This window comes from Trichomycterus rosablanca, chromosome 26 (assembly GCF_030014385.1).
Source record: "Trichomycterus rosablanca isolate fTriRos1 chromosome 26, fTriRos1.hap1, whole genome shotgun sequence".
Classification (NCBI taxonomy): domain Eukaryota; kingdom Metazoa; phylum Chordata; class Actinopteri; order Siluriformes; family Trichomycteridae; genus Trichomycterus; species Trichomycterus rosablanca.
Window position 1 is genome coordinate 9,801,796 of NC_086013.1, and position 21,457 is coordinate 9,823,252.

Below are 21,457 nucleotides of genomic sequence, written 5' to 3' on the forward strand. Positions count from 1 at the left end.
CCGGATAGCAGAGCTGAGTTTCGAACCGAAGAGTTCGAAATGTCAGCTCTGGTGTGCTAGCGGCCGTTGTAGAAATTTAAATAAGAACATTACTAAACGGTTTAAAAACGATGCACTGGTTTAAAATATTAACGTCAAAGCCATTTTTAGCATCAATGTCATCGTTTACTTCGACCAATCGCTGCACCCCTATAATCCAATGCAGAGTCTGTTATATCATGTTGTTCTGCTGTGTGCTGTTCATAGAAGGCTGACTTTGAATAGTGTGGACACACAGCCAGATGTGGACATTCTAATCATCCAAGTGTTTCAGCCAGGTTTATAACATCAAAGTTTTGAAACAAATTCCCATAGACACACTACAAAATCACGGAAAGAAGCCTTTCCAGTAAGTAGAGGCCGTAGTAGTGGCAAAAGTGGTGGGTGGGTTAGCAGAACAGCTCAGTGTTGAGATGCACAAGAAGCTTTCTCAGGCGTCTACATACTTTTGATCGTACAGTGTATGTTAACCAAATCAAAGGTAAGATCCTTAAATGTGTCTGTATATTTTTTTCCACTGTGCATTATTACGCCTGCTTATTAAATTATGTAATGGTTTGGCTGGTAAACCAGGAAAACTGGGACAGCTGCTGGAAAAAAAACGATTTGCCAAATCTCTGACTGAGCACTGGTTCTGGGACCAGCACTGGCAGAGATGTGGTGCCACGCTACCTTGCTGCTGCGCTACCTACCACATCATGCACATGCACAGCTTTGCCGCTCTGTGTTAACCACTTGTTGCTGACATAAATGCCTGACTGAGGCATCTCCTCTGATCGAGGAGAATGAAGCTAACCCACGCCCCCTCCGACACGTGGGCTGCAGCCGTATGCATCTCGTCACCCACACTTTGATGAGTGCAGTGCAGATCAGCACTGTGTACGGAGAGACACACCCTGATCAGCGCACTCTTTCCCCGCCTCTGTGCAGGCGCCATCAATCAGCCAGTCCCTATGCGGCTATTAATATCCCACCCCTATATGAACAACAGGCCGATCGTCGTGGCCGAACAATGTGGCCGCTCAGCCCAGCCTGGCGTGTTTTACTGCTGCGCCACCTGAGCGGCTCTCTTTAATATGGTTTAATTTACCATTTGATTGCAGTAAGGTTTCATGAACCTATTTCAATTTTTTATCTTCTCATGTCTCCGAAGGATGAGCATCGCCGGAGCTTTTTAGTTTCAAACTAAAACACACTGCCTGGCCAAAAAAAAGGTCACACACTCTAATATTTCTTTGGACCGCCTTTAGCTTTGATTACGGCACGCATTCACTGTGGCATCGTTTCCACAAGCTTCTGCAATGTCACAACATTTATTTCTGTCCAGAGTCGCATTAATTTTTCCCCAAGATCTTGTATTGATGATGGGAGATTTGGACCACTGCGCAAAGTCTTCTCCAGCACATCCCAAAGATTCTTAATGGGGTTCAGGTCTGGACTCTGTGGTGGCCGATCCATGTGTGAAAACGATGTCTCACGCTCCCTGAACCACTCTTTCACAGTCTGAGCCCGATGAATCCTGGCATTGTCATCTTGGAATATGCCCGTGCCATCAGGGAAGAAAAAATCCACTGATGGAATAACCTGGTCGTTCAGTATATTCAGGTACTCAGCTGACCTCATTCTTTGGGCACATAACGTTGCTGAACCTAGACCTGATCGACTGCAGCAACCCCAGATCATAGCACTGCCCCCACAGGCTTGTACGGTAGGCACTAGGCATGATGTGTGCATCACTTCAGCCGCCTCTCTTCTTACCCTGATGCGCCCATCACTCCGGAACAGGGTAAATCTGGACTCATCAGACCACATCAGGGCTCTAGAGTGCGACCAATTTGGTCGCACATGCGACCTAATTTCTCAATGGTGCGACTAAAAAAAATCTGAGGTCGCACCGGTACGACCAGCCGTTCAAGGGGAAAGAAGTCTCCGCTACTCTGAAAGTCTCCCTGTGGTACAACAGACACACATCAGGCCCGTATCATGGTCTAAACCAATCAGAGACAGTGAAGGGCGGGACAATATTGTAGCGGCGATATGTGAGCGACATTCAGCTCAGCCAATCAGAATGCAGCACCAGGTTTGCGTTTCGACGTTCAGTTGGTTTAGTTTTGTATATGAGACTCGCCGGACAGTCCCAGCATTAAAGTTCGGTTTCTGGAGCTAGACAGTGAAGTCTACCTTGTCGTGTGCTTTTATTCCCACACCTCCATCACCACACAGCAAGAGACCTGTAACATCCCGGACAGTGGTGAGCCGACCCTCTAGTAGCAATAGGCTAATGCTAGCGGTAAAGTGCGGCGATAGCGAAAGTAAAAACACCACAATATTTTCGTTAAGTAAAATATAAAAATAACTAAAAGACAGTGAAATATTAGAATAAGTGTACCGCAGTAAGTGCACCGCAAGTGATTTTGGGAATCTGTGTAAAAGATCCAGTAAAGCCGATAATATAATGCACTGCATTTAAGATTACACTAACACTCTAGAGCCCCATACACACACAAATATATATATATACATATAATTTTAAATATACACACACATATAAATAGATAGACACACATACATACACACATTTACTCTATTATTATTGTTATAATTTTTATAATAGTGTACTATAATTAGACTATAATACTATAATTAACTGTAAAGAGGATGGGAAGACCATGGCCGGCAATAGTGTATTTGAGACTGGTTCTAATAAATTTCGAATTGAAAGGCTGAAAAGCACAATGCATCTATAAAACACATTACGTGCCCCAATAAATGCACTGCCCAAGTGTCCCCTCTCCCCACTGCCTTTCAGCGGCAGGCAGCAGCAAACAGATCATCAGACGAGGCCATGTTGACCAGATTGTTAGTTCATCATTTACAAGTCAATATTGCCTATATGGACAGCGAAAAAAAAGTGAACCTGTAAAACTGCGGTGTTAAATGCGATGCGGTCGAAAATTAGGGTGCACCTAACTTTTGTGCTGGTGCACCTAAGAAAAAAAGTTAGGCGCACCAGTGCAACCAGTGCAAAAAGTTAGTCTAGAGCCCTGCACATGACCTTCTTCCATTGCTCCAGAGTCCAATCTTTATGCCCTCTAGCAAATTGAAGCCGTTTTTGCCGGTTAGCCTCACTGACAGGTGGTTTTCTTAAGGCTACACAGCTGTTTAGTCCCAATCCCTTGAGTTCCCTTCGCATTATGCGTGTGGAAATGCTCTTACTGTCACTATTAAACATCTCCCTGAGTTCTACTGTAGTTTTTCTACCATTTGATTTCACCAAACGTGTAAGTGATCGCCGATCACGATCATTCAAGTTTTTTTGTCCTTCCGCTTTTCACTGTCCTTCCACTATAATAATAATGCGTTGAACAGTTCTTAACCTGATTTTAGTAGTTTTAGCTTCTCCTTACATGTTTTCTCTGCTTGATGCATGCCAATAATTTGACCCTATTGAAACAGATTAACGTCTTTTCCACGACCACAGGATGTGTCTTTCCACATGGTTGTTTAACAAATGAGAAGCTACTCACTGCATCAGTTAGGGTTAAATAACTTGTTGCCAGCTGAAACATAATATAAACCTTTTTTTGGCCAGGCAGTGTACATTAATACAATAGAAAACTGCATGCAAATAAACTTTCGATGTTGTCCACCATAATTGTGTATTGTTTTTTAAAGCTTCGAATCACGGGAAAGGCTTAAACGTTGTGGTATCTGACCTTGTGGTAAACGAAGCATTGAACACTTATGAAGTGACACCCTTGCTCTCTTGCTTTGATCTTTTAAACGGACCGAGCGTTTTATATGTGGCTCTTTATGAATTTTATCCTTGCGAAATAGTGACTTCATTGAGGCTCCCTGCACCCCAACCCAAGTTAAAACCCTGCTGACTTTTATTTGATCAAATGCTTTTAAAATGCATTTTCAGGTCATATAGGACTAATAAGGGAGCAGAAAGTTCAGCGCTTGTGTCCTAGGGTTTGGAAAAAGAATGGTTTCTTTTGGGGGGGAAAAAGTGCAAGGGCAGGAGTCCATACTTCGTACGTCAGCTAACAGTTAACATACCGAGCGTGGCATTATATAAATCGTAATGAAGTGATTCTACGATGAGCTCATCACCGAACAATGTGCTTCATGTTTCTCCGTCTGAAACCTCCTCCTCCTTTTTCTTCTTCTGAACCTTCCCTCGGTGCTCTGTGCAGTTTGGGAGCTTTTATAGTTTCTCACATGGGGGTTTTAAAGTCACAAGGTTTTACTGTCTCGTTATTATGTTTGCTTTGAGACCAATGTTTTTGAATAAAGCATCGTCTTCTTTAGTAATGTCAGCAGGAAGAACCGTCCTGCCTCATGGACGTGGACATACCAGTGCGAATCCATGTACTACTTTAGGGTCGCCGGTGACAGTTCTCTATTTAGGCTTCTCTATTTTTCTTTTAAAAACGCATGCTGGAACCAGAGCTGGATCTCGAATACATCGTATCGGGTCTCAGCTCTGCTTGCCGGCTAAGGCTGAGCGGCCACACGAACAACGATTGACCTGTTGTTTATATGGGCAGGACTTTGCAAGCCATTGCAATTACGACCTCTGCTGGCTGATTGATGGCGCCTGCACAGAGATGAGAAAAGAGTGCTGTCAGGGTGTGTCTCTCCGTACACGGTGCTGAGCTGCACTGCAGTCGTCAAAGCGTAGGTGATAAGATGCATACGGCTGCTGCCCACGTGTCGGAGGGGGCGTGGGTTAGCTTTGTTCTCCTCAATCAGAGCAGGGATCGGCCATGGTGGAGAGGAAGCATGATGCAATGGGGCAATTGGACGCGCTTAAAGGGAGAAAATGCATAAAGAAAAAATATATATATATATATCTATATGTAACTTTTCTCTTACGATGTAGTCGAGATCCCAGCTCTGGTTGCAGCGTATGTTTTTACCGCTGTGCCACCTGAGCGGCAACATGCTAATCATAATTAAGATTCACTTGATATATTAAAGCTCTTTCTGACAAGACTAGTGTAGTTCTGTAATATTAAGCAAAGTTTTATGTAAAGTTTTAAAGGATGACACAGCAACTGATAGCATTTTGGCTAACGTTTATGCTAAATTGTCAGGACTTCAAACAAAGTTGGTCAAAAAAGTTGAAAACCGCTAGCGCCTTAAAGAAATGTTATAATAAAGTGCTTTGATTACCAAATGTTCAAGTTTACTATATTAGCTGCTCAGGTGGCGCAGCGGTAAAGTACGCTAGCGCACCAGAGTTGGGGTTTCGAATACATCGTATCGAATCTCAGCTCTGCCTTTCCGACTGGGCCGGGCGGCAGCATGAACAACGATTGGCTGCTGTTCAGGGTTAGAGGGTAAGAAAGTCGGATCATAGGTCCTCATAACTGGTGCGACTGCGGCGCCTGCACAGGGCTGAGGAATAACGCTGATGGGGGTGTGGCCCTCCGTACACAGTGCCCGTCAAGTGTATGAACTCGACTCGTGCAGGTGAAAAATGCAGTCTGTACTGACTACGTGCCGGAGGGGGCGTATGTCAGCTGAGAGGCGTCCTCAGTCAGCGGTGAAGGGTCGAATCAGTATAGAGGACGCAATCAGGGTAATTGGACACGACTAGATTAGGGGAGAAAAATTGGGGGAATAAACTAGCATATTGTATTTTATGTAATTGTTTTAGCATACAAATGTAGCTTTTTAGCATGAATGACCCCGTTTTCCTTTCAACCGAGATCATTTCTGCTGTGAATACAGTGGGGAAGCTGGAAGGCATCGAGCTCTGGTTGCAGTTTGGGTGGTTTGGCTCTTAATACCTCAGTTTTTATTCCTTGGCCGGACTACAAAGGTAGAATTGTTTTATTGTCCTATTCGCAGTCGTTTCGGCTCTCTGAGCAGTGGAAACCCGAGAGAATATATTAGCCGGCCAGCGTGTCTCTGGGCTCGAGAGCGACCCAGGTTCCCGGCTGTCTGGAGACTTCACTCGTCTGGGGTAGGGACTTGTGATGTCATCTCCAGCTATTTGAATAGCTCTTTTCCATATGGACATGAAGACAGTTCTCAGCATAGAAATGACTTTTATCTAGGAGTTACATCTTGTGTGGGAATCAAACTGGGCTTTTTACTAAGTTTTCCATGAGATTTACTACTGAATTACTTTTAGTAATGCCTTTGTCTTACTGCCATCCCATAATAGCAGGTAGCTTCTTTTCAGACTCAAAAGTGGTCATACCTCATACGCAGAGAGACTTTTCAGAAAGCTTGTCTTTCCACAAACAAAACCTAAATTTAAAGCATAAACAAATACACCGACGAGGCATAACATTATGACCACTGACAGGTGAAGTGAATAACACTGATTATCTCTTCATCACGGCACCAATTCTGTGGTACACCCCAAACAATTAAACACATTTTATTAGCATGTCCTACAGTTTCAGCCATCAGAGACCATTTTTACAGGGTTGAGAACATAAAAGAACTGTTCGAGAAGATTTCTCCTTCTAAAATTCTTCACTTTTTAGAAAGTCTAAATTTTAAACAAATTATCTGAGCATATTTTTTTTACTATTACTTTTTATAATTATTTTTTACTATTTATTTTCATGTTTTTTAATACATTTCTAATAGTAAGGATCTAAAAAAAAATGTCTATGCCATAAAATAGCCAATGTGTTGCTAATATGGCAATAAACCCAAACAAACAAACATCACGGCACCTGTATATTAGGCAGCAAGTGAACATTTTATCCTCAAAGTTGATGTTAGAAGCAGGAAAAATGAACAATCGTGAGGATTTGAGGGAGTTTGACAAGGGCTAAATTGTAATGGAAAGACGACTGGGTCGGAGCATCTCCAAAACTGCAGCTCTTGTGGGATGTTCCCAGTCTGCAATGGTCAGGAACAGTGGTAAACTGGCGACAGGGTCATGGGCAGCCAAGGCTCATTGATGCACGTGGGGAGCGAAAACTGGCCCGTGTGATCCGATCCAACAGACGAGAAGTTAATGCTGGTTCTGATAGAAAGTTGTCAGAATACACAGTGCATCACAGTTTGTTGCGTATGGGGCTGCATAGCCGCAGACCAGTCAGGGTGCCCATGCTGACCCCTGCATCAGAACTGGACCACGGAGCAATGGAAGAAGGTGGCCTGGTCTGATGAATCGTCTTCTACGTTTTCTTTTACGTCAGGTGGATGACCGGGTGTGTGCGCGTCGCTTATCTGGGGAACACACGACGCCAGGTTGGACTATGGGAAGAAGGCAAGCCGGCGGAGGCAGTGTGATGCTTTGGGCAACGTTCTGCTGGAAAACCTTGGGTCCTGTTGTCCATGTGGATGTTACTTTGACACGTACCACCTACCTGAGCATTGTTGCAGACCATGTACACCCTCTCATGGAAACAGTGTTCCCTGATGGCTGCAGGATAGTGCTCCCTGCCACAAAGCAAAAACGCTTCAGGAAGGGTTTGAGGAGCACAACGACGAGTTTGAGGTGTTGACTTGGCCTCCAAATTCCCCAGATCTCAATCCAATCGAGCATCTGTGGGATGTGCTGGATAAACAAGTCTCATCCATGGAGACCCCACGTCACAACTTAGAGGAGTTAAAGGATCTGCTGCTGACATCTTGGTGCCTGATACCACAGCACACCTTCAGGGGTCTAGTAGTGGAGTCCATTGCTTGATGGGCCAGGGCTGTTTTGGCAACAAAAGGGGGACCAACACAATATTAGGAAGGTGGTCTAGTGTTATGCCTAACCGGTGTGTTGTATATATACAGGCTATATAAAGGCTGAATACTCTCTCACTGACCTTTTCCAGTTCTAGGTACAATGCTCAAAAGCTGTAAGCATTTGAAACTAGATTAAGTGAGGGACAGTGGGGGGAGGAGGGAGTAGCCAGGATGGGGTTGTGGGGGTAGGGGCTACTTAAAATCATGCACTGCGAGTGTAGTCTATCCTACAAAACAAAGGTTCCTGCTCCAGCCTTGATACAACCTATCATCTCCTAAGGCTTGATTCGCAGCTGATATTTTGTCTGCTTCGAGTGTGTATTCGAAAGTATGTGTGTGTGTGTGTGTATGTTTAAAGGAGTGTGTGTGTGTGTGTGTGTGTGTTTTCAAGAAGTGGGAGGATCTACCCGGCTGATGTCATACAGTCCACCAGGCAGAGCCTGAAAGGGGCCCTTTGTTGGCAGAAAGCAGCACCAGCGCTCGGCTTCTCCCGCTATTGCGCTCGCCGGACATCAGTATGGCTCTATCGGGACGAAACGTCTCCGAGTCCGATTGTTGAATTCGGTCCCGGACGACAGTTGGGAGAAGTTTCTGTGTTCGGATGGGTCGTTCTCTCCCCTCGGCGAACGATTTCGAGAGAAACTGGAAGGAAGGGGAAATGGAGCCTCTCAGACTGGAAAGTCGGTAGATCCTTAAGTCATAAAGTGGATACAGCTGTGGTGTTTTCGGATGTGGATAGCAGCTCGGACGTTTTAAAGCTGGTTTATGCGTTTTTCTCGATTCCTTTGGATGCCGATTTAGCCTTTTGGAAACTTTTTATTGGTTTGGGCTCTCGTGAACTTTTGGATGTTCCAGGTGCGATTTTTCTTACAAGTCGTGGTGAAGAAATCAAATGAAAATGTTGGAAATCTGCCTGAAATTGGTGGGCTGCAAATCGAAAAAAGGCCTCTCGACCTCCACCTATAACCTCAAAGGTAAGATTTCGGGGCTCCTGTGGGAGTGCGGCATGGCGCGCGTGTGGGGGGCGATCGACGTCGGTTCCGAATGACGGTGGGGGAACTGCCGGAGAACTCCCGGTTTACCGGATGGCTTGGGGGGAAATAATAGGCTTCGGCACCTCTCTAGGCCTCCGAGCTCTCCTGTCGTTTGAGAAATGGAGGAGGGGGAGAGAGCGACCGAAAGAGCAAAGCCAGACGCTCTGGCTCACAGCAGAAGAAAGGAAAGGAAGAAAAAAAAAAGTCAGGGAGGAGAGAATACTAGGAAATCTGACTCCCGTGTATTCCTGTGTATGTGTTCTGTGTAAGCAAACTCAGCTGTGGATAGAAATTCACACTCGCAATGGGCCTCAATACATTGTTTACACTGTCAACTAGTATTTGTATAAATACGCTACATTTGACTTAATATAAGTTGGAAGACGTTTATGTTGGGGCTATTCTGGGTGTTTAATAACTTCAGAAACTCTTCATGGTAGGTACCTACCTGATTGGAATCCACTTCTTTGTCTAAAAATCTTTACAAATTTGGATCTTTCAAGTCACTTGGACAAACACGTCCATTATCATCATCTAGGGTGTCTTATATACACCGATCAGCCATAACATTCAAACCACCTCCTTGTTTCCATTTTATCAGCTCTGCTTACCATATAGGAGCACTTTGTAGTTCTACAATTACTGACTGTAGTCCATATGTTTCTCTGCATGCTTTGTTAGCCCCCTTTCATGCTGTTCTTCAATGGTCAGGACCACCACAGAGCAGGTATTATTTGGGTGGTGGATCATTTTCAGCACTGCAGTGACGATGGAGCGCTGATGGAGTTTTTAAACACCTCACCGTCACTGCTGGACTGAGAATAGTCCACCAACCTACTCGTCTCTGATTTTACCTCTACAAGGTGGACCGACTAGGTAGGAGTGTCTAATAGAGTGGACAGTGAGTGGACACGGTGTTTAAAAACTCCAGCAGCGCTGCTGTGTCTGATCCACTCATACCAGCACAACACACACTAACACACCACCACCATGTCAGTGTCACTGCAGTGCTTAGAATCATCCACCACCCAAATAATACCTGCTCTGTAGTGGTCCTGTGGTGGTCCTGTGTTGGTCCTGACCATTGAAGGACAGGGTGAAAGGGGGCTAAAAAAGTATGCAGAGAAACAGATGGACTACAGTCAGTAATTGTAGAAGTACAAAGTGCTTCTATATGGTAAGTGGAGCTGATAACATGGACAGTGAGTGTAGAAACAAGGAGGTGGTTTTAATGTTATGGTTGATCGGTGTATAGCTGGGCCCCAGAGCGCAGGGTCAGCTGTCGTATGGCGCCCTTGAAGCCCAACGGTGGCTCAATGGCAAAGCCGGGTTTCAAACCCACAACCTACTTTTCCATTTGCCTCTAGGCTACTCTTATCGATTTTTATAGTGTCACAAACTTACTAGGTCAGCTGAGACCCTTGACTTTTTATTTATACTGACCATTTTCAAAATCACCTGGGGAAGCTCCAAATGCCACACTGGTGTAGAAAGTCCTGCAGCATCATTCAGCTTTGAAGCATGCCTCCTAATTTCTTATTATTAAGGCCCTACCAAATTCGCTGCCGTGAAAATCGCATTGTGAAATGAGCCGTTTCCCGTAAAATATGCAATTTCCTGTGAAATTCAAAATGGTCCTAGCAACCATACAGCAATTAAGTTAGTGTTAACATTTCTGTGGTGTAGTGTGCTGACAATGTTTGATGTGTGTTTACGTATTGAGTATGCTTCTCTTCGAAAAGTGTGCTTCTCTATACATGTGATCGTTCCTGTGCTGCGCCGCAAAAGGACAAGCCAGGAAAGTATTAGGGCCCTACTCATTAGGGCTAATTATGATGGTCTCCAACTGGTGACTTCTACAAGCATTATAAAGGGAAAGTCAGGGATGTCACTTCTTGGAAACTTCTTGGTCATCTTGAGGAACTTCTGGTCCCAAAAACATAAGGCCCGGAAGAGACCCGCAAGGGGTCGAACTATGCTCTTAGGGAATGTTGTTGGGCTGGAAAGGTCTGTTATGAATCACTGCAGTGCAACTATATATATCTGAAGTCTAGGGTTAGCCACATTGTCCAGTAGTATGTTTAGAAGAGAGTAGGTGAGGAATTTAAACCTAACGATAATGTACCTACTGTCCTGCAAATAAAATTTACACAGGACTGCATCTTCCACAAGCTTATTGAAGCATTTTTTTTTTCCTTTATGCATTTTCTCCCCCTTTTCTCCCCTTTTTAGCTCGTCCAATTGCCCGATTGCGTCATGCTCCCTCTCCACCGATGCCGATCCCTGCTCTGATTGAGGAGGACGAAGCTAACCCACGCCCCCTCCGACACGTGGGCTGCATGCCGTATGCATCTTATCACCTACACTTTGACGAGTGCAGTGCAGCTCAGCGTTGTGTACAGAGAGACACACCCTGAGAGCACTCTTTTCTCATCTCTGTGCAGGCTCCATCAATCAGCCAGCAGAGGTCGTAATTGCACCAGTTATGGGAGAGAGAGACCCCATCTGGCTTAGTCCCGCACATCTGAACGACAGGCCAATCGTTGTTCACGTGGCCGCTCAGCCTTAGAGATTCGATACGATGTATTCGAGATCCCAGCTCTGGTTCCAGCGTGTGTTTTTACCACTGCGCGGCCTTATTGAAGCATTTTAATAGTTAAAGAAACAAGCAGTTTGGGTCGGTTCTACCCATGGTTGTCAAATAAAGACATTCGTTTGTTACATGTCCTGTTTGCATAATGAAAACAGCAGTTGTTTACATGCCATACGGCCTTCCTAAAACAACTCTTTTTATTAATGTCTGGGCTTGGGACCAGCACTTGGAGCACACTGACAAGTGCACCTCTCAGTGGAAATCGGCGGTAATGGCCTATTGAATTTTACCACAGCGCCTACCGAGCACCTTACCTTATCTTTTAGTCATTTTTTTCATGGGTAGGTGAAGAATGCCTAAGTCTAGTGTAACAGAGTTACACCAAGTATGGACTTTTGGTCAGGTTGATGGCCTTGCTAAGATTCAAGCTTGTAAGTCTGAACACTCAGCATTGCTTTTTGCGACATTGTAATTGGGACAAAATTGGAAGGTGCTCAGGTATGGTTTGCAAAATATATATAAAAACAAATCTTATGACTTTGGACTGTTCTAAACGATAAATCTTTCAATTTTCCTCACACTTGCGCCAGGTTAGTCTCTCCAGTCGTGAGTATATTTAGTTTTCCCTGTGGCTCAATATTTCACCTCGAGCTCTCCGTGATGTGTTTTTCCATCACTCCACATGTTCCAGCCTCTGTCTCTCCACAGATATTTCTTTTCACCTGTTCCGATAGCTCAAACGTCAGTGGCACCGGTATGTTTTAAGACTATCTGGTATTGTGTAAAATGAACTGCGCTCAGACTGTGTTTACACCGCATCCATCCTGTAAAAAAGACCTTCAAACAACCGTCAAGCTGCACTGTGTAATATTCTTTGTTATACAACAGTTAGTTCCCGACCTTACAATCTGATTGGTTGAGAAGCGTTCTAACTAGAGATGGGACGATCGATCGGCTATGAATCGGTATTGGCCGATTTTTAATCAAAATATGCTATCGGCGATCGGCGATATTTCCTAAAAGTAGCCGATTCGATCGTGTGATATATAAAGATCACGTTAAGTTAACAGCTCAGTGGATTGATCCGGACTTTGAGCTACGAAGCACCAACCATCACATCACCATTCATCAACCATCGTACAGAAACCACAGTGAAAGCTCTTCATGACCTAAAATAACATCATTAACGTTGTGCATCATACATACGATGTAATTTTGCTGATTGTAATATTTACTTTAAAAAGATAATTCAACCCGGTCACATCTGAGTCGATTCTATCAGCACGTTATATAAACTCCTGGTTCACTTTGGTAAATCGTAAGCGGTTCTTACTTGTGATGTAGATGAGAACAGAAAACGTTACAGAGCCAATCAGAGGCAAAAGTTTATTCATTACCAAATTCGTTAGTTCAGGATCATCTGCTGAACTTTTAGCTCCTTAGACGGAACGAGTCTGACGGTCGGTTACAGAACTGTGGTAATAGCAGTTTAATGAAGCTTTTTAATGTAAGAGAGTCACACAGAATGTTCTGTAGTAGCTGGTGTTTATTTAAAACCACGACATTTAATTAATAACAGTAAACACGGAGAGATAACTGAGAAGAGAAACTTACGCTTCGCGAAAAATGAATCGACTCGTGAATCAATGAATCACTTATAGCGATACAGTGAACAAAGCGTCTCTTCTAAAGGCACAAACACACACACAAACACGCGCGCGCTGCTCCGGTTTATCTTTACTGTGAGGCTCTTTTTAAGTTTATTTATTTTATTTACTGCTATTGAACAGTTAGCTTAATAGCCCAGTTAACGGCTCCTAAAAGTTCTGTTATCACCCATATCCTTTGGTGTGTGTGAGAGGTTTTTTATTTCTTTTTTCTCTTCGGAGGTTCTTGCCTTTTTCTTCTTGTTGTTCTTACCTCCCTGAAATGAGTTTTTGCAACTTGGGATGTTTGCTTTGTAGTGTTAAACTTTATATTCGTTGTGGAACTACTTTTTGGCGGAAGGTATTGTCAATATTAAAGCATATTTAATATGAAATTCAGGGCTTCTTTGATTTATTTTCTTTCTTTATTTTGTAAAAACTGTTGTATAAAAGCAATAGAACACTTGAGGTCGTGTGTTATCGCGAATAACATCACGGCTGTGATGATCTACGGCACTCGCCTTCGCCTTAATTCAAAATGAAAGGGCTTTTAGGTCGGAGTGGTGTATTTATGACTGCTGTGAGTCAAGAAAAGCTTCATCCATTATTTCAAAATCAACACGTCTACATGGGTAATTTGGGTACAAAATAAAGTTGATTAGCATGGCATAATTTTGTCAAGCCACTGTGGAGGAAATGTAATGGAAAGCAAAATCTTAACCCTGAAGGTGTCTTGGTTTTAAGATGTGGCAACTCTTAACGTTTTGCTAACTACTGAAATAGCTAGCCATTCTACTCTTGTTGCGGCTAACAGTCAGAGCTAACGGCAAAGTACTAAACTCTGAGGTAAATTATAGCTGCATTTATGTTTAAGTACATGTATTTATAACGAAATAGATATGTGAAAAATGCCTAATTCATGAAGCTATATTAATAATATATTTTTTTCCCACTTTTTTCCCCCCAATTTTTCTCCCCCCTAATCTAGTCGTGTCCAATTACCCTGATTGCGTCCTCTATACTGATTCGACCCTTCACCGCAACTGACATACGCCCCCTCCGGCACGTACAGTCAGTACAGACTGCATTTTTCACCTGCACGAGTCGAGTTCGTACACCGACGGGCACTGCGTACGGAGGGCCACACCCCCATCAGCATCATTCCTCAGCCCTGTGCAGGCGGCACCAGTCAGCCAGCAGGGGCCGCAGTCGCACCAGTTATGAGGACCCATGATCTGACTTTTTACCCCTATGAACAACAGCCAATCGTCGTTCATGCCGCCCAGCCCAGTCGGAAGGCAGAGCTGAGATACGATGTATTCGAAACCCCAACTCTGGTGTGCTAGCGTACTTTTTACCGCTACGCCACCTGAGCGGCTATATTAATAATATTTAAGCATTATTTGCCACATTGCTCTTGTGGTGTGAGCAAATTGCTTTCTGGCAACTCTTAACAGTCCAAATTGATTCAAAAGTGATAGAGTTTGCTTTTTACGGGCTAATTTGCTAGCTACTGAAATAGCTAGCCATTCTACCCTTGTTGCGGCTAACACTCAGAGCTAGCAGCAGTACACAAAGTACCAAACTCTGAGGTAAATTATAGCTGCATTTATGCTTAAGTACATCTTTTTATGTCTAGTCTGGTGTAACAGGTTTTAGGTGTTTTTTTATTCATAACGTTATATTAATAAGATTTAAGCATTTGTTGCTTCTGTGTGCCTGTAGTGTGGCTAGCATGTGGTGTTTCAGTAACAGCGAGTAACGCAAGACAATAACATCTAAAACAATGGCACAAAATGATGCAAATTGCTTTCTGGCAACTCTTAACAGTCCAAATTAATTCAAAAGTGATAGAGTTTGCTTTTTACGGGCTAATTTGCTAGCTACTGAAATAGCTAGCCATTCTACCCTTGTTGCGGCTAACAGTCAGAGCTAACAGCATAGTACCAAACTCTGAGGTAAATTATAGCTGCATTTATGCTCAAGTACATCTATTTAAAAATGTAAATGGATATGTGAGAGACGCCTAATTCATGAAGTTATATTAATAATATTTAAGCATTACTTGCCACAATGCTCTTGTGTGGCTGTGGTGTGACTAGCATTTGATATTTCTGTAACAGGTACAGACATCCCAAGTTGCAAAAACTCATTTCAGGGAGGTACCCCCGGACCAAGACCTTGACCCCGACCCCCCAAGCCCAAAAATAAAAAAACCTCTCGCACACACCAAAGGATATGGGTGATAACAGAACTTCTAGGAGCTGCTAACTGAGCTACTAAGCTAACTGTTCACTAGATAGTGTGAAAGATAATAGATTTATGTTCCCTACATAATGCACTAGATTGTATATTATAAAAGAATTTGTGTTCCTTACTTAGTGCACTAGATAGTGTACTAGATAATAGACTTATGTTTCTTACATAATGCTTTAGGTAGCGTATTAGTTGACGAATTTAGGTTCCCTACATAGTGCACTAAATTGTATATCAGATAACGGATTTATGTTTCCTACATAGTGCACTAGATAGTATTTTAGATATGAATTTATGTTCCCTACGTAGTGCACTAGATAGTGAATTAGACAATTGGTTTATGTTCCCTACACAGTGCACTAGATTGTATATCAAATCAAGGATTTATGTTCCCTACATAGTGCACTAGATAGTGTATTAGATAATGCATTCCTGTTCACTAGATAGTGCACTAGAAAGTATAACTAGATGATGATTTGTGTTCCTTACATAGTGCACTAGATAGTGTATTACATAATTAATTATGCTCCCTACATAGTGCACTAAATTGTATATCAGATAATGGATTTATGTTCCCTACATAGTGCACTAGACAGTATATTAGACAATTGATTTATGTTCCCTACACAGTGCGCTAGATTGTATATCAGATAACGGATTTAATACGCAATCGGCGAATAAAGTGTGTGCGCGCGCGCTCTTGGTCACTCGTTCTAGATTCCGGGAGATTTTATCTGACTTGCGGGCATCAGGGAGCCGTTATGTATATCTGTAATTCTGTAAATATATATATATACACCGATCAGCCATAACATTAAAACCACCTCCTTGTTTCTACACTCACTGTCTATTTTATCAGCTCCACTTACCATATAGAAGCACTTTGTAGTTCTACAATTACTGACTGTAGCCCATCTGTTTCTCTGCATGCTTTGTTAGCCCCCTTTCACCCTGTTCTTCAATGGTCAGGACCCCACACTCACTGTCCACTCTATTAGACACTCCTACCTAGTTGGTCCACCTTGTAGACATAAAGTCAGAGACGAGCGCTCATCTATTGCTGTTGCTGTTTGAGTCGGTCATCTTTTAGACCTTCATCAGTGGGCACAGGACGCTGCCCATGGGGCGCTGATGGCTGGATATGTTTTTGGTTGGTGGACTATTCTCAGTCCAGCAGTGGCAGCGAGATACCAGCACAACACACACTAACACACCACCACCATGTCAGTGTAACTGCAGTGCTGAGAATGATCCACCACCCAAATAATACCTGCTCTGTAGTGGTCCTGTGGGGGGTCCTGACCTTTGAAGAACAGCATGAAAGCAGGCTAACAAAGCATGCAGAGAAACAGATGGACTACAGTCAGTAATTGTAGAACTACAAAGTGCTTTTATATGGTAAGTGGAGCTAATAAAAAAAAAAAGCATGAAACAAGGGATCTGACGGCTAGCTTACTGGCCTAGATTGACTGGCCTCTATATACAACTGTTAAGCTAAATCGCTAAATCACCTACACCTCGTCGTTGGTGGATCCGACAGTCATGTCGATGCACAGACTAAAGGTTTTGCTTTCGAATCCCTTTCAAGGTTGATTGTATAGAAACACCAGGTCTTTAGTACTTGATTACTTCATGAGAGTTTCTCTACAGACGTGCCAAGAGGAAAAATCAGATTGTCCTACAATAGCCTCTAAATCCCTAATATCCAAACGTTTCATACTGCCTTAATTAGCCCATCTGCAAGAGATCAGAATTTGAACCCCTTTATGAGTGTTTCCAGTCCTCTTGGCTGGAAAAGCTCTGGCGTAATGATGGAATCCACAGTCAGTTCTTTTCCTCACTTGTTTATCCTTCTTTATCAGCGCGTCATTTCCGTGCCAGGCTTGGGATCGCTCGTGTATGTGTCACCTCATAAAATGATCCTCACATGATGCTCTGTTCAGCTTAAAAACGTCTGGAAACACCTGGAAACCAATCTGCGCAAGTGTTTTAGTACCACATATCGAAGCTAATGTCGCGAACATTGTGATTTACCCTAGTATGTTGGTGTCAGACAGGCTGGTTTGACTGATGTCTTGGGATTTTGACACAGCTGTTGCACTTGGGTGGTGAAGCGGTACAATACGCTAGCACACCAGTGCTAAGATCTCTAGCTCTCAAGTTTAAATCCGCCTGCCAGGCGCCTACACAGACCCACGATTGGCGAACAGGATGTCCTCATAACTGCTTCACTTGTTGCCTCGTTCACAATGAGATCCCCCAGGCGAGGTGAATAGCGCCAGTGTCCTCTGCTGTTCAAAGTGAATGTCGATTCATCTTAAATGAATAACCGATTCGAATCGTGGCACATGTGCACCGATTTTTAACTGTCTTGTGGTGCATCGTTACATCCCCAATCTTTTTTTTTTTTAATCTATTTTTTTCCCCACTTTTTCCCCCCAATTTTTTATCCCTATTCTAGTCGTGTCCAATTACCCTGATTGCGTCCTCTATACTGATTCGACCCTTTTGCCGCCAACTGACTTGCGCCCCCTCCGACACGCAATCAGTACAGCCTGCATTTTTCACCTGCACGAGCCGAGTTCATACACCGACAGACACTGCGCACGGAGGGTCACACCCCCATCGATGTTATTCCTCAGCCCCGTGCAGGCGCCGTCAGTCAACCAGCAGGGGCCGCAGTCGGGCCAGTTATGAGGACCTATGCTCCGACACTTCCCCTAAGCCCCTGAACTACAGCCAAACGTTGTTCATACTGCCGCCCAACCCAGTCGGAAAGGTAGAGCCGAGTTTCGATACGATGTATCTCTGGTGCGCTAGCGTACTTTACCGCTGCACCACCTGAGCGGCTACATCCCTAATCTTGATCCCACTCATTTCTGAGTTGTTGTCCTCCCACCAGTAGAGGTACCAGTGGTCCATCAGGCATACACAGTTAACAGCAGGTGCTTGAAATCGAAGCTAATGCTTGGCATGTTAGAGATGTGTGACGCCGCTCGAGTCTTCGTTGTGTCCCGAAGCAGTGTTCGTGAAGCACATGGCTGGCACAGCTGGCACGGTCGTGCATTATAACGTCACCGTGTGCGTCGTTCTTTTGCTGCCAGTTTAATAACCTGTATCAGGGAGATGAATAAAATAAGATCTTGCTTATGTCAGCTTAGAGATCTGCTAGTCAGACAAGTTCAGGAACGTGATGACCAGGGTAATAAAAGAGCTGTAATGGAATTTAAGGTTGGAGGGTAGAATTCTGACTACTGCAGCAGATTGTATTGTCCTTCATAAGATGCTAGCCCTTGGTGTAACAAGCTAACACACCAATCTCAGCAGAGCCACCATCCTGCCGGGCGTCCCAACAATCACAATCGGCTGTGTTTAACAAAGATGAGGTCAGAACTGGTCTCTGGTCCTGGTCCCAGTTGGAAATGACTAGATGGGCGCTTTGTGTCTTTTGCTGCCTGCAGGTTTGTTGTTTTGCCGCCTGATGGTCTGCCATATTGCCGTTTGCAAGTTTGTCACATTTCCACCTGCTAGTTTGCTGTTCTGATCCTCCAACTTGCTAGTTTGTAATTTTACCGTCTGCTAGTTTCTCCTTTATCCACCTGCTAGTTTGCCGTTGTCTTCTCATAGCTTGTTGTTTTACTGCCTGTTAGTAGTTTTGATGCCTGTTAGTTTGTCGTTCTGTCGCCTGTTAGTTAGTTTTTTATCTCCTGCTAGTTTTTTTCTTTTTGTCACCTGTCGGTTGCCTGCTTGTCTGCCCTTCTGTTGCCTGATAGCTTGTTGTTTTGCTGCCTGCTAATTTGGCTGTTTGCCACTTGATAGTTTCTCTTTTATCCTCCTGTTTGTTCTTCTGGTAGTTTGTCGTTCTGTCACCTGTAGTTTGTTGTTTTGCTGCCTGCTGGTTTGCGTTTTGTCACCTTGTTGCCCGTTAGTTGTTTTGCTGCCTGTTAGTTTGTCCTTTCTCTCTTGCTAGTTTGTTTCGTTTTGTTGCCTGCTAGTTTGTCCTTTTTCCACCTGCTAGCTTTTTTTGTTTTGTTGCCTCTTAATTTGTTTTGCTGCCTATTAGTAGTTTTGCTGCCTGCTAGTTTCTCCTTTTTCCAACTGCTAGTTTGCAGTTCTGTCACCTGATAGCTTGTTGTTTTGCTGCCTGTTAGTGGTTTTGCTGTCTGTTAGTTTGCCCTTTTTCCTCCTGCTAGTTTGTTTCGTTTTGTTGCCGGTCAGTTAGTGGTTTTGCTGCCTGTCAGTTTGTACTTTTTCCTCCTGCTAGTTTGTCCTTTTTATTTCTGCTAGTTTGCCGTTCTTTAGCCTGACAGCTTGTTGTTTTGCTGCCTGCTAGTTTGGCCTTTTTCCTCCTGCTTGTTTGCCGTTCTGTTGCCTGATAGCTTGTTTTGCTGCCTGTTAGTTGTTTTGCTGCCTGCTAGTTTGTCCTTTTTCCTTCTAGTAAGTTGTCATTTTGCTGCCTGCTAGTTTGGCTTTTTTTTCTTCTGCTAGTTTGCCATTTTGTTGCCTGTTAGTGTGTTGTTTTCCTGCCTGTTAGTTGTTTTGCTGCCTGCTAGTTTGTCCTTTCTCTCCTGCTAACTTTTTTTTTCATTTTATTGCCTTTCAGTTTGTTGTTTTGCTGCCTGCTAGTTTGTCCTTTTTTTCTTGCTTGTTTGCCATTCTGTCGCCTGATGACTTGTTGTTTTGCTGCCTGCTAGTTTGTCCTTTTTCCTTCTGTAAGTTTTTAATTTTGCTGCCTGCTAGTTTTTTTCTTTCTCCCCTCCTAGTTCTTTTTGCTTTGTCACCTGATAGCTTGTTGTTTTGCTGCCTGTCAGCTGTTTTGCTGCCTGCTAGTTTGTCTTTTTCCTCCTGCTAGTTTGCCGTTCTGTTGTCTGTTACTTTGTTGTTTTGTTGCCTGCTAGTTTAAAGGTATGGTCTGTATTATATTGTCCTCCAGATGTTACCGTCATGTTTGTAATAGCACCAACATTTCAGTACCTGACCAGTCAGTGCTTAACTTTTATTCTTCTGTACACAGTAATCAGTTTTATTAGTAATGAATGCATTTATTGTTGTAATCGCACCACTCACCGTGCATTATATGGTTAATTTATATGTGAAATACATGTCAATACTATTATTCATCTTTGCATATTTATTTTTTAGTAATTTCATATTGATGCATTATTTTTAAATCACTAATCCTCTTCCTCCTGTTGTGCTTTTTTTTCCACTCAGAAGCTCTTCAGCGGCCGGACTTTGAGCCTTCCAGTCTGTCTGAGGCGGCACGCTGGAACTCCAAAGAGAACCTGTTGGCGGGACCCAGCGAAAATGACCCCAATCTATTTGTAGCACTGTACGACTTCGTGGCGAGCGGAGACAACACGCTCAGCATCACTAAAGGTGAGGCGGCGCATTTGCATCGTGCTCGTTTTGCTTTGTTTGGTAACTGTTGGTTTAAATCTATGTAAATTTCTCGAACATTCAGAGGTCTCCACTTACAGTACAGTTTAGAAAGGGTTCAGGGAACAGTGTACACGCTTCTTCATTTAGTTACTAGACGTTTATTAGAAGAAGAAAGTCTTTTGAGAGAGACCCACATCTGGTTCTTTGTACCACCCTCCAACTGAGCAACCGGCCAATCGTTGCTCATACAGCCACTCGGCCTCGAACCGGTAAGGCAGAGCTGGATTCGATACAATGTATCTGGAATCCAGCTCTGGTTGCAGCGTGTCTTTTTACCGCTGCGCCACCTGAGCGGCTCCGTTTGGGTTCCTTCGTGCTTGGTTGCGCACTCATCTTCACAAGCAGTGTAGGTTACAAAAGGAAAAATGCAAAAATAGCGCAAACAGGCTACTGATGAATGAAAACTTTTTAGATTAGCAGTGCTTTAGGCGGGCTGAGGCGTAGCTACGGTAACAAACCGCAAATTAAGGAAACGGTGCCCACATTTCATGTCAATCACGTCGACCTGTTTGAATAATGCACAAGTGACGTATTGGGTCTATGTGAATTCAATCCTGCTGTGGTGCTTTGGTGCTCGATGATCGATTCTGGTCCCAAACCTAAATATTTTTGATAGTTTTCCAGCCAGCTTTCCCATCTTCTGTATGTTTTATTTTATCAGCTTTCGGTTCGCTTCTCTCTCTCTCTCCCTGACGACGACCAGCAGCTCATTTTACGTGTGTGTAAACAAT

General features: G+C 43.6%; 1 protein-coding gene across 2 annotated transcripts in view; it reads left to right on the forward strand.

The window, feature by feature from the left end:
* abl1 (c-abl oncogene 1, non-receptor tyrosine kinase) overlaps positions 1-21,457 on the forward strand; it is a 56,885-nt gene that overhangs the window by 14,389 nt on the left and 21,039 nt on the right. Inside the window, exons 1-2 of one of the 2 annotated variants that reach the window (XM_062988985.1) lie at positions 8,504-8,729; positions 20,499-20,663. In XM_062988985.1, coding sequence (XP_062845055.1) covers positions 8,648-8,729; positions 20,499-20,663 — 247 coding nt within the window. In that variant the 5' untranslated portion in view covers positions 8,504-8,647. Of the gene's footprint in view, positions 1-8,503; positions 8,730-20,498; positions 20,664-21,457 lie in introns of those variants that run through there. The other variant, XM_062988984.1, reaches the window with a different exon arrangement.